Source organism: Ochotona curzoniae, unplaced genomic scaffold (genome assembly GCF_017591425.1).
Source record: "Ochotona curzoniae isolate NIBS_2020 unplaced genomic scaffold, NIBS_Ocur_1.0 contig_3498, whole genome shotgun sequence".
In the NCBI taxonomy this organism is placed as follows: Eukaryota; Metazoa; Chordata; class Mammalia; order Lagomorpha; family Ochotonidae; genus Ochotona; species Ochotona curzoniae.
This window is the reverse complement of record NW_024465885.1, coordinates 14,842,520-14,859,642: the sequence shown is the minus strand read 5'-3', so window position 1 is coordinate 14,859,642 and position 17,123 is coordinate 14,842,520. Positions and strand designations below refer to the sequence as shown.

Sequence of the window (17,123 nt, the reverse complement as noted above, 5' to 3'; positions counted from 1 at the left end):
AGGACCTTAACCACTGCACCACCGCGCCGGGCCCTATCGGTTTTTTAAAATGAAATTTTTATGTGTCAATGGAAACATAAGACAAATGAATTTCATTTTAATTACAGATGTGTGTTTTCATATGGGAATATGTAAAAAGTATCAGCTGATTTTTCCAGAAATGCAACTTATTATCTGTGTCATGAGGTTATGGTCTTTTCCCCATTTTATACGCAAATTTTTAAACAAAAATTAATTACTCATTTACCATCTTTTCTTTCCAGTGAAAAGATTTTTACATGCAATATGACAAATGGTAGATATTTAATTTTTCATATAAAGTGATAAGAGACAATACCAAAAATTCTAAAGATAACTGAATATGACCATGAAGAGATAATATATGTTAGGAAATGAAGATGGACAATAAATGGGGTGATTTTTCTAAATGTACCTTTGAATTTTCTTTTTATATTATTTAGAGAAGGACAAGCCATTATTTTTGTCATTGACAGTAGTGATAAACTAAGAATGGTGGTGGCCAAAGAAGAACTTGATACTCTTTTGAATCATCCAGGTATGTGTCTTTACTCTGTAATATGTGTGTACTTTGGGATTCATCTATTTATGATTTTTGATCATTGGTATCAGCAAAAAAGTGTTGCTTACTTTGTTAAATTTTGTTGTAAAACTTTGAATTAAAAAAAACAAAACTTTGTCTAATTTATAACACTGTTACCAAATGACCAACCTAAAAAAACAAAACTAAAGCTGTATTTATTTTACATGAAAATCAGAATTACAGAGAGGCAGGGGGAGAAATACCGAGTGAGATCTTCCATCCCCTGGTTCAGTTTTCCCTGAAGCCACCATGGCCAGAGTTGTGCAGGTCTAAAGCTGGGAGCCAGGAGCTTCTTCCAGGTTTCCCACATTAGTGCAGAGGCCCAAGGACCTGAGCTATCCTCCGCTGCTTTCCCAGCTGATGGAAGAGGGCTGGATCCGAAATGGAGTAGCCAGGACACAAACCAGTGTCCATAAGGGGTGCCAGCACTATAGGCAGAGGATTAGTATGTGCTGTACTAGTCCAAACCAAATGACCAACTTTTTAATATTTCAAGATGTTTTTTGCAGTTTTTGTTGCATATTCAACATTTATTTCCTAAAACTAAATTTGCTTTTCTTTCATATTATAGGTAAATGTGTGCAAATAGCAAAATAGCTTGGGGGTGGATGCCCCAGTTTGGTGCATTACTCTGACTTGCTCTGCCAGTTTCCTCCCAATGCAGGATCCTGGAAGCAGCAGGGATGGCTTAAGTAATTGACTTTCTGTCACCCAAATGTGAGATCTTGATTTAGGTCCTGTCTCCAACTTTGGCCCACACGCAGCCTTTTGGGGAGAGAGCCAGCGGATGAGAACTGTCTCTTTTTTCTGTGTCTTTGCATTTCAAGTCATAATAACAACAACAATAAAGCAAAACTACATGTATTACAACATCCATTAGAATTGTTTTGGTTAAAACCTTTTTTTGCATTGTTCAATGTGTGTTTTATGATAGCATTTCTTAAATATATGTTGTAGGAATTCTCTCAAGCTAACTTTATATACAAAGAGTAAATAAATGGGACAGGTGTGGTAATATATTAGGATAATACTCTACATACAGTGCCAGCATCCCATATGGGCACCAGTTCAAATCCTGACTTCTCCAGTTCCAACCCAACTCCCTGGTAATGGCCTGAGAGAGCAGCAGAGGATTGCCTAGGTGTGTTTGGGCCCCTGCACCCATGTAGGAGATCCAGAAGAAGCTCCTGGCTCCCAGTTTCAGATCAGCCCAGTTCTGGCCATTCAGTCCATCCAGTGAATAGAAGGTCACTTTTTCTGTCTCTCCCTCTCTTTCTGTAACTCTAACCTTCAAGTAAAATAAACATTTTTTAAAAGAGTAAATCTATGTGTCTATATATATATATATAAGTATATGTACATTAAAATCTATAGGCTAGAATATTGAGCCTTTAGACTGTCATTGTCATTTATCAACATGCAGTTACATTCCTTAACTTTTATGTGTTTTCTGATTTTCAATCGAAACTGCATAATGGAAATCCTTCCCAGTCAAATTGAATATACTTTTGTACGTTCCTTTTCATGGTGCCTGATAGACTGCTCTTCTGGCGTGTACTACATTCATCCAACCTTCACCTATTGGTAGATATTGTTCTTCCTCCCTTCTCCCAACAAAAACAGTTCTGAAATAAGTACTGTGTAATTGCATTTCTAGCTTTACTCATTTCCAAAGGATTTTAAGTAGTCTCTGTGCTATGGCTTTGAGTAAACGATGGCGGCTTAAAAGATTAGATTTGTTAAAAATAAAGATGAAAGTAGTGTAGGTTTTTTAGACATTCCTAGTGTATATCCATAGTAATTCTTTGTTTTTATCTAACAGCCACAAATCAATTCAACTTAAAAAAAATCCAGTATGTACCTTTTATATAACTTCTCTTTAAAAATGTATCAGCCTTGTATCTGTGTTGAGAATGTTTTTGATTATGCATTCTCTTTGGCTAATCTTCATGCTCTGTCTAAAAAGTGTTGGAGAGTTTCCCAATAAGATGAAATAGTTGCTATAAAATCTGCTTTGACTTTAAAAGAAACAATGGTTTCTTCTAGTGCAGCTTTGTTCAGGAATCTTCAGGTTCTGACATTTTTATTTTATGGAATAAATTCTCAAGAGAGTGATTTCAAAACTGAAGTATATAAAGAACTTTTTATAAAAAAAAAAGTGAAGGCCATAAAAAATCTAAATAGAAAAAATAGCCCCTGAACAGTCAAATTATAAGCAAGGGAAAAGATTTGCAACTCATAACAAGAGGGCTTATTTCTGACCTATTTGAGTTGCTATAAATCTACAAGGAAATAAAATCTTAATAGAAAATGGAAAAGGATGAGGAGGCAATTCAACAATAACAACAAAGTAAGTTTTAAGAATCTTTTGAATATGTGGACTCGACCTTTCTCAGATAAATGCAAGTAAAGACATTGTGTTAATGCTTTTTTGCCTCTCATAAGGAAAAGATCATAGAGCTTACTAACACTGTTTTAGCAAGAAGATTGAGATAAATGGGAACACTCATTATTATATATGGCTTCTGAGGTGTAGAATGACACACATTTTAATGAAAGGTCATTACTATCTATCAAAATAGTAATGTACATGCCCTTTGACCCAGCAATTCCACTTCCTTAATTTTTTTTAAAGATTTATTTGTTTTTATTGGAAAGATGGAATACAGAGAGGAGGAGAGACAGAGAGGAAAATCTTCTATCCGATGATTCACTCCCCAAGAGGCCACAGTGGCTGGAGCTGAGCCAATCCAAACCCAGGAGCCAGGAGCCTCTTCCGGGTCTCCCACACAGGTGCAGGGTTCCAGGGCTTTGGGGCGTCCTCAACTGCTTTCCCAGGCCACAAGTAGGCAGCAAGATGGAAAGTGGAGCTACCGGGATTAGAACTGGCGCCCATATGGGATCCTGGTACATGCAAGGCGAGGACTTTTGCCACTAGGCTATTGCGCTGGGCCCCCACTTTAATTTATCCCACAGACATACATGCCTCAACCGAAATGACCTACATGCAAGTTTATTCATTATAGCATTGCTGTTAGTTATAAAGATTCATCACAAATATGACTAAATATCCATTAGGTACTGGCTAAATAAATTATGACACATTGTACTAAAAGAAATATATTCCAGAGCTCTTTTTATCTTTAAAAAAAATGAAGAATGACACTACCAATTATGTTTGGAAATATATAAAATATTTCTATTAATATTTCTACCAGCTTATTTATGTTGAGGGGTTCCCTGTCTCACAGAGGGTGATCAAATAGCCCAGGACAAAGGCAGGAGGAGGGAGATTGTTTTTCTGTGTATCATTTTGTGTCTTTCAAAATCTAAACTGCTTAAGATGTATGATTATTCAAAATAATGAAAAATTTTTCAAATTGTAGTAAAGCAAACATGTTAGTCTTCTGAGAGTAGCTTGCTTCTGTGAAATCTACAGTCAGGAAGCAGTTTTCCTTCTCCTACATAAGTTTTCCCTCTTTTTGTTCGTATTAAAAATGGCATAAATATTTGGCCCTTTCGTGTACCGATTTCTCCAGAACTTCTCATTGAGTCTCCCTCTTCCACCCCTGCTTTAAAGCTCCTAACTAGAGGGTAAATGGTCTGTGGGAAGGACTTTTTTATTGTTCAAATGCATTTCCAAAAGTATGTATCATTAAATGCATATGTTTTTGCAATATAGAAAGAAGTGGGTGGAAAATATGTTGGTGGATTTTAATATATATGCTGCCTAAGCGAGCACAACTTGGTGGATTTTAACTTGAACAATTTAGTGCAAAGTTACCCAAAACTGAAAGTGTGGTAAGAGTCTTATTTTCTCTTGTAGATATTAAACACCGTCGAATTCCCATCTTATTCTTTGCAAACAAAATGGATCTTAGAGATGCAGTGACTTCTGTGAAAGTGTCTCAGTTGCTGTGTTTAGAGAACATCAAAGACAAGCCATGGCATATTTGGTAAAGTTTTATATTTACTTGAAAAATTCCAAGCATGGGAAATTTGGTGTCTTTTTTTTTCCCCCTAACTTCATTTTTTTTAAGTATTTGAACATAGCAAATAGACTAAAGATTTTGTTTCATAAGAATTATACCATTATAGATTTACATTAATATATTACTTTGAAACCTTTCGGAATTCTTGGGAGACAGAAAATCCAGATAACCCTCATAGGATAACTTAAATCAACCTAGTTACTCTCCTGGTCTTCCCGAATTTCCTTCTGCATGTGCAGTCGGCTGAGCTCCGTCCGTGCTGGTGTCCTCCCTGTCTGAACCATTTGCCAAAATCATTTTCCTAGCTTATTTTACATTCTTCCGCAGACCGACTATCGTGACATGTTTATAAGATGTGTATGATATATGTGTATTTGTAATGTGTCTTTCTACATCAACTCATTAGCTCCTTAAGAGCCTGGGATCTTGTCAGTGTTGTTCACTTCTGTAACCCTGGCAATAGTGACAATACCTGGTACATAATAGATATACAGTAATTGTATTTTTAAATGAGTAAATAGAAATTAAGTATATTTTATTTGGAAATAGCCTTGAGATTAAAGTCGTTATTTATTTTTTTTTAATTTGGAAAAGTTTCTTAACTAGTGTTTTTAATTCCAACATTCCTTTCTACCAAAGAATTCCAACTATTTTAACTAAAGGTGACCGCTGGAATTTAAGCTTCTGCCACCACCTTATTAAGCTCCATTTTACCCATCTGTGTTTCTCAGCTATTATAGATGCTTCTTTTCTCTGAATCTTCCTCCTTTTAAAAGAAGGTAACAGTGGGGAGAGTGGAAATCCACTCTCCCAGGACAGGCAATCAGAAGATAAGTAAGGAAGTAGTAGAGTTCACAAAATGATTTTCAGAGCTGGAGCTGGAGTTGCTGCTTAAAAGAGTAATGGCGTAGCACAGAGCTTGAGGAAGCCCTGACTCTTCAAAGTTTCAAGCCAGGCATGAAACAATGAAGCGTGCCTTACTGTACAGTCAGAGGAAACCTCAGCATCAACGGTTCTAGAATTTGAGATCCTGCTAGTTTATTGATAAGGAGGTGTGAGATTTTGGATACAAAAATACCTTATGTTTCTCTAAAATATACCTAAATACGCTGCTGCCTTTTAGAGTTACTTTACATAGACTGTTTTTTTGAAAAGTTTATTTACTTATTTAAGGCAGAGATAGAAGGGGACAGCAAAGGAGATCTAGCCTCTAGTTCAATCCCTCAATGGCCAAAATGGCCAGTGCGGGGCCAGGCGGAAGCCTGGAGTCTGGAACTCCTTCAGGGACTTCCACCTGAGTGACAGGGGTCTCCAGTACTTGGCCCATCTTCCCAAATACTTTTAGGCCCATTGGAAGGAAACTGCATCAGAAGTGGAGCGGCTGGAACTCAAAAGTGTCTCACTGTGTCACAAAGCCAACCCTCTGTACATCAGTTTTTTTCATTGCTGATGAATTGTAACCACTTAGAAAGTGTAACACCCAAAAACATGGATCTGATTAGTAAAAGATGTTTCTACTTAAAGCAATTATTGATTGTAGTGTAAAAGATTCATTTATTCAAATGTGACACCTCAGCTTTTTTCTTTGAGAGAAAGTTGATATCCCAATGCTTTAAGGATGTGTAAAATATTATATTGCCACTTTCAGTGTTTTCGGTATGACTTATAAAAGATTACCAAGGTTTTTCATAATTGTCTACAATTTTGACTTGTCTTTGATTCAAACTAGACACCCCTTCACTAAATTCAAATTAGTGTTTCATTTATTGGGATGTTTTTGGCAATATTTTTTAAAATACATAAACTTGAAAATACATCCTTTTCCAGTTTTAGAAATGAAGGTAAGGCTCAATGATTGAGAGATAACAGATTCCTAGCCTCATGCGTTAGGTGCAGATAAGACACCTCGCAGTCAAGAAAAGGCCATGGAGAATATAGTCTGGAAAATTCAAGGAAAGCTTTTCTGGTTGATGTTTTTGCACTGTCCTAAACATAGTCACCCCTGGATTTCAGGGTCTTGCTGCATTATTCTTGTATTTGACTCACTCTCTGATATGTATGTGATTACTGATTTGTTATTTTGTGAGAGAGACGGATGGTAAGTAAATAAATGTGCTTGCATAATGAGTCAGCTATCTGTGCGACAAAAATAGAACAGGGCAAAAAGGAAAGGAATAAGAACGTTTCCATATCTGAAACTAAATTGAAGCTAGGTAATAATTAATTTTTAAAAAGTTGGTAGGAATGGCAGTGCAGATAGAGAGACCAGCGAGGAAAAGCTCTTGTTAGTCCAAGAGCCTTACCTGACGTGTTCTAAGAACAGCAGAAAGTCCAGGCTGACAGTGACGATCTAGAGGAAATTAGGCAGTACGGCTGTTGAGAAATATACAAGACAATCACAGGGCATTTGAAGAGCCAGTGAAGACTGCATTTATTGTAGTTACAGTTCTGCTGGCTTATGTGAGAGGGAAAATATGATACAGATTTTTGGGACTTAGTAGGGAAAATTGCAGGGTTTTTGTCAGAGTAATGAAATCTGTATGGGGGGGGGGATTTTTTTTCATTGTGTTACCTCCTTGAACTGTAAGTATGTAATAAAATCAAGGCATTAAATATTTCGGTTGCTGTTGTTTTGCTATTGCTGTAAATAGTAATTTGAGTAATTAGATTTATTTCACACTTTTTTCTTCTTTCCTACTTAAAAAAATTATAAGCTATATTCTTAGTCTAATAAGAAATTGCCTGTAATTAATTTTTCCTTTGATTAGAATTAGATTAAGTTTTTACATAGTTCACCACATTTTAAATTCATGCTTTAGCAGAATAATAGGAACCCTATTGAATCAGAAAATTTGCTTTCATATACATGAATATATGTACATTAAATTACTGCTATACAGTCATTGCATTTTTCAAAAGAAATTACTATATATTGTGTTAAGAGAAACTATCAGTCTAAAAAACATTTGATACGCAAGGTCTTAAACATTGTATTTTTATTTGTATAATCAAATTATGATTATATAGAAATACCATAATACAACTTAAACTTATTCTTTTAAAACTGGAATGCCACAGAGGGCCCTCTCTTAGGTGCTTTACACAAGTGCGTGCGCAGGCACACACACACACACACACACAGCCCTCAGATTTATAGTTCTCACAATAACCATACAAAACAATGACAGCATTTGCTCATTATATAGAAGCTAAAACAGAAACCAAAAGAAGTAAATAACTCAGCCAGTTCCTACAGCTAATAAAGGTAAAACTAGATTGAAATATTAGAGTTTTGCAGAGAATGGTAGAGGGAAAAACACTAAGAATTCTAGAATTTTCCTTAGGCATTTTATTTTTCCCTTAGGAAGGTAGGACAGAGAGGTTGTTTTTACTTAATGACATTTATTTATCCTGACCCAAAGTTCTAACGTAAAACAACTCACTGTATATGTTAAAAAAAGAGTTTTGAAATATCAGATTTTTAAAATTTTATTCTATTAGCTTACCAAAAGTACAAATAATGCTTTATGTCTTATATATGTCAAATGTCATGTCAGATCAAAAATTCCATCCCATAGATCTTTTACAACTTAAGTCAATCTAACAAGTAAATGCCTTTTTAATTATTGGGTCTGAGCAGAATATGACTATAGACTAAATTTTTTTACCACTGGAAAGATGAGTCAAAGATATGTGTGTGTGTGTATATAATTATATAATATATACATATGTATTAATGCCAATCAGTAAGTACTATTCTTAGAATAGTAACCTTTTAATGATGTACTTTTCAAGATGTCAATACAAATTGTGGATAATTTTTTCATGTCTCGCTCCTGGGCACACAGATTCTTATTCTTGTTTGTATTCAATCTTGATACTTTATCAGTACATATTCCCAGAATGTAGGAATTTGTAACATGGTGAAATTTTAACGTTTCATTCGTATGACTGAAAGATGTAATGAAATGGCTGTGTTCTTGCTGATTTTATTTCAGTGCTAGTGATGCCATAAAAGGAGAAGGATTGCAAGAAGGTGTAGACTGGCTTCAAGGTACATCACAAAGCACTGTATATGTTTAGCCTTTGCTTCTTTCTACTCATATGATTTCCTTTTTTATATTTTATCATATGATTGTCTCTTTTCCTCTTGTTTCCGTTTATTTCTGCTGTCAGAAAAAAAGTACAGTAAGTATCCAATACCTTGCTGTGTTTACTACTAAGATTAGTTTATATATATATATAAGATGTTTGTATCTTTGTACACTCTATATGAAAAATCCAGAAAATACTTTTCATTTATGGCAAATGTTTCTGTCTAAGCACCAAGAGCACATGTTTGAAGTTTGGGGCAAGTGTTAGACTTTACGGTCCATGACTAAGTTAAAGCTGAAAGACATGATCTTTTAAGAGTCTTACCATAGGTTCATACATAGCCCAGTGGCAAGGTATGCAACTTTTAACTATTTAGTGCTATAAACTAAATATAAACTGCTATAAACTGTTGATGATTTTTGATGATCTGTTATTTGTCTAAATAATTATTATAGGTTGGTTCATCCTTAAAATTGCTTTGTCTGGTGGCACATGAAGCAATAGATTAAGTTGAATGGTCCTTATTGTAGAATCTTGATGGCCAGATCAAAAATTTCCAATTGTGAGAGGATCATTCTTATTCACCTTAACAAGGGTGAATTACGATACATTATCAGTTCTTAACTTTTTCAAACTTTCTAATGTCTGCTATGTGGGTGTATTTTTTTTTCCTTTTGCATGCTAGAAACAATAGATCTAAGAATAGCTTTCTTACCCATACTTTAAAAGGTACAGTGTTACTTTGGTTAGGGGCACTAAATGTGTATTTCATAAATACCTAGTTTTGTTATTAGTAAGATAAGATGTTTTAGTGAACTGTATAGGCCATTGTATTTTTATCTCTTGTGTGCAGTCATGAAATTTAGTATCAAACTGCAAAGAACATTCTAGAAATGTTTTATAATTAAGTACAAATTGAGAATCTGTAGTGGGCCTCGAAATAACTGGTGGGGTTTTCCTGTAAACCCACCGTGTTCTTTCCTAAGACTATAGGAAAAAGCAAAAATAAACATAACAAAAAAAGAAATGGCCAAGGTTATAGGATTCCCACCAGGAACAGTCTGTAGGGCAGCAAGACAGAGAAGATACCTGCACGTGTTTTCAGCCCTGAGTGCTTGTTGTACAAGTGGTTGTGAGTGCATTAAAGATAATAGCATATAAGGTCTATAAGACCATATAATGGAAAATAATAAAAACAATAAAAAATGCAAAAACACATATGGGAAACCCTACTACTCACTCACAGTAAACTAATTCAGACCACAGGACTTACTGAAAATAGATTAATAATCTTATAAATTGTAAACTGGTTTTTTTTTTCCTCCCCTCGACTTGTCTGTAGCATTTGAGGCCCACTAGGTGTCAGTAACAATCTAACATCAGAGTACCAATGGCCTGTGGTAGTCTTCCTACCTTTAACTGTTCAGATTCATTATTTATGTTAACTCTCAAATCTTTGTAAGGAGGACACAGTGTTGGAAGTACTTTGTGTCCTCTCGTTGCCATGTTAGATTATGTGGGCTCACAGCAGTCCTTTGCAAGGGAAGTGGTTGCATTCCTACATTGTTAAGTAAGCTGCATGGAATAGCAGTAAAAAGATCTTAGGCTTTGAGTACAGCTATTTTTCCTACTATTTATTTAATGTCTTCGCATGTTAGCCAACATTTCTTATTTTTGTGTGAAGAGAATTTTCGTCATCTGAAAATATCCCAAGTTAGATATTGTAGATCTTAAAATACTTCACATGAGAAAGGACTTAATGCATTTTAAACATACACTCTTACCTAACCTAATAATAGAGAAGGAAACTGAGCGCATAAATAAAAGTTGTACCAGTTTAGTTTCAAGCAGGAGGTCCTTTGTTCTGATTTCCTGTATAATCGTAAATAGTTTACATTTTGATATTACCAACTGTCTGTCTGGATTTGAAGAGATTCAACAAATTTCTTTCAAAGTAAGTAGCCATAAATACAGTAGACCATAGTACAGGACTGTACCTAAAATTGCTAACTTGTTCGCCAAAGGCATTATGTGTATCTAACTGTAAAAGATTTCCTGAACTTACGTCTATTCATTTTGCTTCAGGAATCATAAAACTGCCTACCATGTTTAAAGCAAAGAAAAGTTGTGATTCTTGCTGAACAAACTTAATCTTACTATGTTAAGCTTAAAACCTTTTGGTGAAATATTAAATGATTTTTTTTAATTTTTAAATTTTGATTTACTGTAAAATAATTACAGAAGAGAAAGGTGTTCAAAATTCACAAATAATTGTTAAGGCTATTTTTTGATATTTCAGTGTCCAAATTTACTTCACATATATTAGAAAGTGGGAAGAAATAATCAAATTAATGACTTACATGAAAGTCATTCTCTTTCTTTGAGATACAAAGGCGGGAAGGATCAAGGTAGAGGTATTGTCAAGGCTTGTGATAGTTGTGCTAAGAACACATAAAGAATTAACTCCTGGGGTAGCACATAGTTCATCATGTTGTGTTGTCTCCAGGACAATTTCTACTTGACAAACTTTGCTAACAGCTGTTTTCTCAACTCAATTCTTTCTAGAGAAGACATTGGGTTTCTTAAATATTCCTTGCTTTTTTTTTTTTAGTACTTTTTTTATACACTTGACAGGTAAATTCATTTTATTCTCATATAATTGATCATCACATTTAAATTCCGAGTTAGAGATGTGATCATCACTTCTGTGAAGTGACACAATGACTCAGTGGCAGAATTCTCAGGATTTGCAATGTGAGAAAAAGGATGAAACCAGCAGAGTTCCTCATTGCGAAAAGAAATAGACTTCTCAAACTCCAAAAATGGCTTTAAAGTGGGTTTATTCTGAACTTTAACTCCTGGCAAAAGTACCAAGTTTAAAAAAAGGTTATTTTTGAAATGGGACAAGTCAGAGATACTGTGTAGGTCCTTAAGGCGTTTTAAGGACAACTGTCAGTTCTGGGGTATTTTGACTTTTTGGTCTCTTTTTAAAAAAAAATAGATTTCTTCATTCATTCATTCGGCAGAGGTAGACAGAAAGACTGTGGGAAAAAAGTGACATGGTTTACTTCCCAAGGCCAAGGCTGAGCCAGAGTGAAGCTAGGAGCAGGAGCTTCATCCGAATATCCCTCATGGGCGGTAGGACCCAAGTATACATTGGTATTTCTCCACTACCATTCCCAGGCTGTTGACAGGAAACTGGATTGGAAGTAGAGCAACCTTGGGCCCAGCGCAATAGCCTAGTGGTTAAAGTCCTCACTTTTCACGCACCGGGATCCCATATTTGCACTGGTTCTAATCCCGGCAGCTCCACTTCCCATCCAGCTCCCTGCTTGTGGCCTGGGAAAGCAGTGCAGGATGGCCTAAAGCCTTGGGACCCTGCACCCACGTGGGAGACCCGGAAGAGGCTCCTGGCTCCTGGCTCCTTGCTTTAGATTGGCTCAGCTCCAGCCGTTGCGGCTGCTTGGGGAGTGAACTATCGGACAGAAGATCTTCCTCTCTGTCTCTCCTCCTCTCTATATATCCGCCTTTCCAACACAAATAAAATAAATCTTAAAAAATAAAGGAAGTGGAGCAGCCAGCACACAAATTGGTGCTCATGTTGGTTTTCGGTGTTGCAACCGCAGTATTGCCCACTATGCCATGCTATTGCCCCACTAAATGATGTTTTTAATATCATGATTGTTATCTCTTTTGGAAAGATTCTCAATTGTTGCACTTGCTTGAATGACCCAAAGAAAAGAATCCTTCAATAAACTATGAATCACTTTTTAAACCACCTGAGAAAATATATAGAACCTAACTGGACAACTTCAGCTTTCTGGTTCTAAGCTTGCAAATTAAGTTATTTTTGAAAGAAATCCTTCCACAAACTAGTGAAACAGTTATTTTTGCCACTTCTTCTGTATGGGAAAAGTTAATGCATCCACATTTCATTAGCCCACTTTTACAAAGTGTACTTGTGGAATTTCCACTGAAAAGCAGAAGTGTAAACACATACAGTTAGTTTCAGTTCCTCCCTAAATCTCACTGATAATAAAGGAACTTCCTAAAAAGACATTGACGTTCATGGGCAGAAAGCAGGGAGTTAAGCAAAAATGACAGGCAGATTTTGGAAGCTGGATACTTGCTGAATGTTGAATAACTTAACAGGCTTAAGAAAACGAGATGCTCTGCTAGCACCGGCAAAAGCTGAATGTAGCCTAATTCACGTTACAGATCCCCTCGGTGTTTCAGATCTTGGTAGAAATTGTAAATACCAAAGAAGATGGGACTAAGCAAAATAAATAGCTATACATCTTCCACCCCTTATCCATGCCATGAAAAATTGAAAGTTAATTTTCTTTTTAAAAAAATCAAGCAAAAAGTGCATTGCTGCACTGGAAAGCACAGGACCCCTCCATGTGGGGTGGTACTGAAGTGAAAATGAAGGCTGAATGTTTTTATTCTCAATATTGCAATCCTCCTCTGCCGTCTCCTGTTCCTCTCAGAAAGCATTGGCCTAAGTGGGGAAAAAGGAGTACTGAGAGATGGCCAAGGCATGGCTTGGCCAGGCGCACAAGGATGAAGACCACATATTTGACAAGCTCCCCCACGTTTCCAAATACAAACGAACTTTAATGTGCACTGCTCCCTCTGAGCAGATGGCAAAAGATCATCAAGCATTTCAGGATGGAAACATGAGACATGGCGGATGTAAGCACAGAAGCAAATGCATGTCAGGAAGTAGAATTTATGTAGGGAGAATATTTGTAAAAACGATTCTTTTTTTAAAACATTTCTCTGAAGGACAAAAAAAGAATTCTTACTCTGATGAATTAGATTGGACACTGCTTGAAAAGGAACAAGAACAAAAATATGAGCTACTGGAAAATAAATTATTGATAAGTAAATGTAAATGGAAGCCTAATTTTAAAAAGTAAAACAGAGGCAATCTTCAAAGAAAAAATGTAAAAATGTAAAAAATGTAAAAAAAAATTGAAACATGTAAAAAAAATTGAAAGCAAAAACAGTAACAACTTAATTTAAGATTTAATTTAGGATTTTCAGAAAGAGGACAAAGGAAACTGAGGATAGTAAGTCATCAACTAGCAATTTTAAGAAATGAATGATGAGTTTTGGATTCAAAGGCCTCTGGAGAGACCGAAGCAGTGGATGCAAACATTGCCACACTTCAGTGCTACAGACAGTGGGAGATTGTACAACCTCTCCGAGATAGGAGCTTCATTCATAGGATAAGGAAAAAGACAAGCAGCAGATTTCTCAGAAGTAAAAACTTATATGCTATGGGATAAATGAAAAATAAATAACCATAGAGAAAATAGAATTGCATTACCAGGTATCATCAATGTATTGTGGGTAATCTCTCAAGAATTTTCTTGATGTCTTTTACCTTAGTGAACTCTGGGGCTACTCAGAAACAAACGAATAGGAAACCTTACTGGGTACATTAATCTGGGCCAACAAGTTGTGCTTTTTAGAATCTGGAATATGTTATTTCATTCTCTTCTAGCCTGTAGAGTTTCTTGTGAGAGGTCAGCTGTGAATCTAATTACCATTCCTGTATGTGTCAATTGATTTTTCAAGTGCACATTTTTAAAACTTATTTATTTATTTATTTTGATAATCTTACTTAGTTGATTAGGGCACAAAGGGTCAAGGGCTACTGGAAAGTGGGTAAGACCATTGTTTCCACACTAATATCCTCACTTTTTCCCCCTGTATCTGAGGTCAGGGGAGAAGCCTAACCCAGCCTCCCACCCATCCCAGGTCCCCGATGTGAGGTACACTCTGAGGGTTCTGCTCAAGCAGTTTTGATAGTTCAACAAGTCTAAATTGCTGCCAGTCTCACCGTTCCAATTGCGATGAAATCTTTTCAGAATCCAGTGGCTGACATAGTCTCTTCATGGTTGGGTTTCTAAGAGCGGCAGTTCAGTTGGAAGGATCTCCAAAGAAACTTCGTCTGAGGTGATCCCAGGCCTGATTCTTGTGTGTGCTTGCCAGTTCAAGTGCACATTGAAGGGTATTTTCCTTATGGTTCGACTGAAGCGAGTGTGATTATCATGTGTCATGATGACGATCGCTTTTCATCAATCCTGCTGAGTGTCCTGTGCCCCTCTTGTATGGTTTCCCAATTCTTCCTCCAAATTAGGGAAGTTTTTATTATTATATTGAATGCAGCTTTAAACTGAGCTGCTCTTTCTGATCCTTCTTTAACTCCTATAACTTTTATTATTTGACCTTTTATAATGTCCTTTAATTCATGGATATTTTTCTTAGTTTAATTGAGTTCCTATTCCAGTTTTTTTTTTGATTGTTTCACCATTGTGGCAAGAAATATCTTCCAATTCTGAAATTCTTTTTTCTGCCTCATTCATTCTAATATTGAGACTTTCCACAGAATTTTTTTAAAAGATTTATTTTTTTAAGATTTTTGTTACAAAGTCAGATATACAGAGAGAAGGAGATACAGACAGGAAGATCTTCTGGTCACTGGTTTACTCCCCAAGCGGGTGCAATGGCCAGAGCTGATCTGATCTGAAGGCAGGAGCCAGGAGCTTCTGGGTCTCCCACGTAGGTGCAGGGTCCCAAGGCTTTGAGCCATGCTCTGCTGCTTTCCCATGCTCTCCACCTCCTATGGTCCCATGCTGTGGTTGCACCATTGTCTAAGCAACCTTTCTCCCGCTTCTGGTTTGAGCAGTTCCCGTGATGAGGGAGACACCAGTATGGTAAATAAGTAGGTTGTTGTGGTATTGATCTTGCCAGAACCTGTTGGCCATTAGGTCTGAGGGCCACCCAGACCTATTTTGACCCATAATATGCCAAAGCCTGTATCATTTTCCCTGTGGGACTAGAGCAATACACTGAGCCGGAAAGCTTTCCTTTATCTTTTTTTTCCCACTTTTTAAAAAAGATTTATTTTTATTGCAAAGTTAGATATACAGAGAGAATGAGAGAGAGGACAATCTTCCATCCAATGATTCACTCCCCAAGTGACCTCAACGGCCAGTTTTGTGCCTATCATAAGCCAGGAGCCTGGAACTTCCTCCAGGTCTCCCATACGGGTGCAGGGTCCCAAGACCTTGGGCTGTCCTCGACTGCTTTCCCAGGCCACACTCAGGGAGCTGGATGGAAAGTGGAGCTGCCAGGATTAGAACCAGCACCCGTATGGGATTATATGAGATTATAGTCAAAGGAGATTTATATATTTATATATGTATGTATTTAAAAGAATATAGCAGGCATGGGAAACAACTAATTGTCTTAGCCTGTATAGTTTAATAATACTTTGGAAAGCTCTTCCAGAAAATGAAATTGATGGATTGTTGATATGCTACATAGGCATAAAGTTTTAAACTGTGGGAGTATTAGGACTGAATTAATATTAAACACATTAACTGGATGGATTGTATTGGGGCAGGAAGTAAAATTATTTACTCCAGGGAAAACAAAAATGGAGTAAAGATAGTGAATACTTGTATAATTATATGGTATTGTATTGATAATACATATGTTAGTAGAATGTATTGATAACACATATGTTAGAAGAAAAATGAGATTATAAATGTTTTGAGGCTCACCCAGAAGCTGTCTGAAAATGTGAAAGAGGTTAAAGGACCTTGATGTTACATTGAAAGAGCTGATATATCAATGAGTAATAATAAAAACACATATTTAGAGATGCACAAATAATCACCTTGAAAGAGATTGGAAGTAATTGACTTTGCAAGTACATAGAGACAGCTGTTTTTCATACAATCCTGTAGAACTGATTATTTATATACATGTACAACTTCAATAAAAAAACTATTTTTAAAATAGGTGTATATATGTGGATCTACCATACTACATAAATGTATCTTGGATTACTTTAGGAAATAATTTCTGCAATGTAGAGACTAATCAGTTTTTCTTTGTTTTTTGGTATTGTTGTCAGATCAGATCCAGGCTGTGAAGACTTGAATGGATAGTATTTGGAAACATTGGGAATTCTGAATTCAAGGAATATCCTAAGACCATCTGAACATCTTTAACATTTTGCATCCAAGAATATTTTATATTCTGCTTGCATTTATGGACTCTGAGCTTTTTAAGAACATAGAACTTCAGGTATGCTAATATGACTATTATACAAAACCAAATATTCCCTCAAAAAGATGGTATAGAATTACCAACTTCTTGTTTAAAATGTACATTTTATTATAATTAGGATTTTTTAAAGTCAGAATTAAAAGCCATCTCAATATTTCATCATGATTTATGATATCTTAATGTATTTTATCTAATTGCATTCAAAAGTTGAGTTTATGGAATAACTATGCAATATGAATTATGCATATGAAAAATAATTTAAAGTATTTATGAGGGACTATTGATAATTAATATATATTAAATTTTTACTGTGTGTCATCATTAATAAAACATAGAATGAAATA

General features: G+C 35.8%; 1 protein-coding gene across 2 annotated transcripts in view; it reads left to right on the top strand.

The window, feature by feature from the left end:
• The window catches only part of ARL6 (ADP ribosylation factor like GTPase 6), a 31,878-nt gene extending 14,755 nt beyond the window's left edge, over nt 1-17,123 (top strand). The window contains exons 5-9 of one of the 2 annotated variants that reach the window (XM_040980847.1): nt 462-556; nt 4,428-4,557; nt 8,592-8,647; nt 8,770-8,781; nt 16,625-17,123. In XM_040980847.1, the coding sequence (XP_040836781.1) occupies nt 462-556; nt 4,428-4,557; nt 8,592-8,647; nt 8,770-8,781; nt 16,625-16,650 (319 nt within the window). In that variant the 3' untranslated portion in view covers nt 16,651-17,123. The remainder of the gene's footprint in view (nt 1-461; nt 557-4,427; nt 4,558-8,591; nt 8,648-8,769; nt 8,782-16,624) is intronic. The other variant, XM_040980848.1, reaches the window with a different exon arrangement.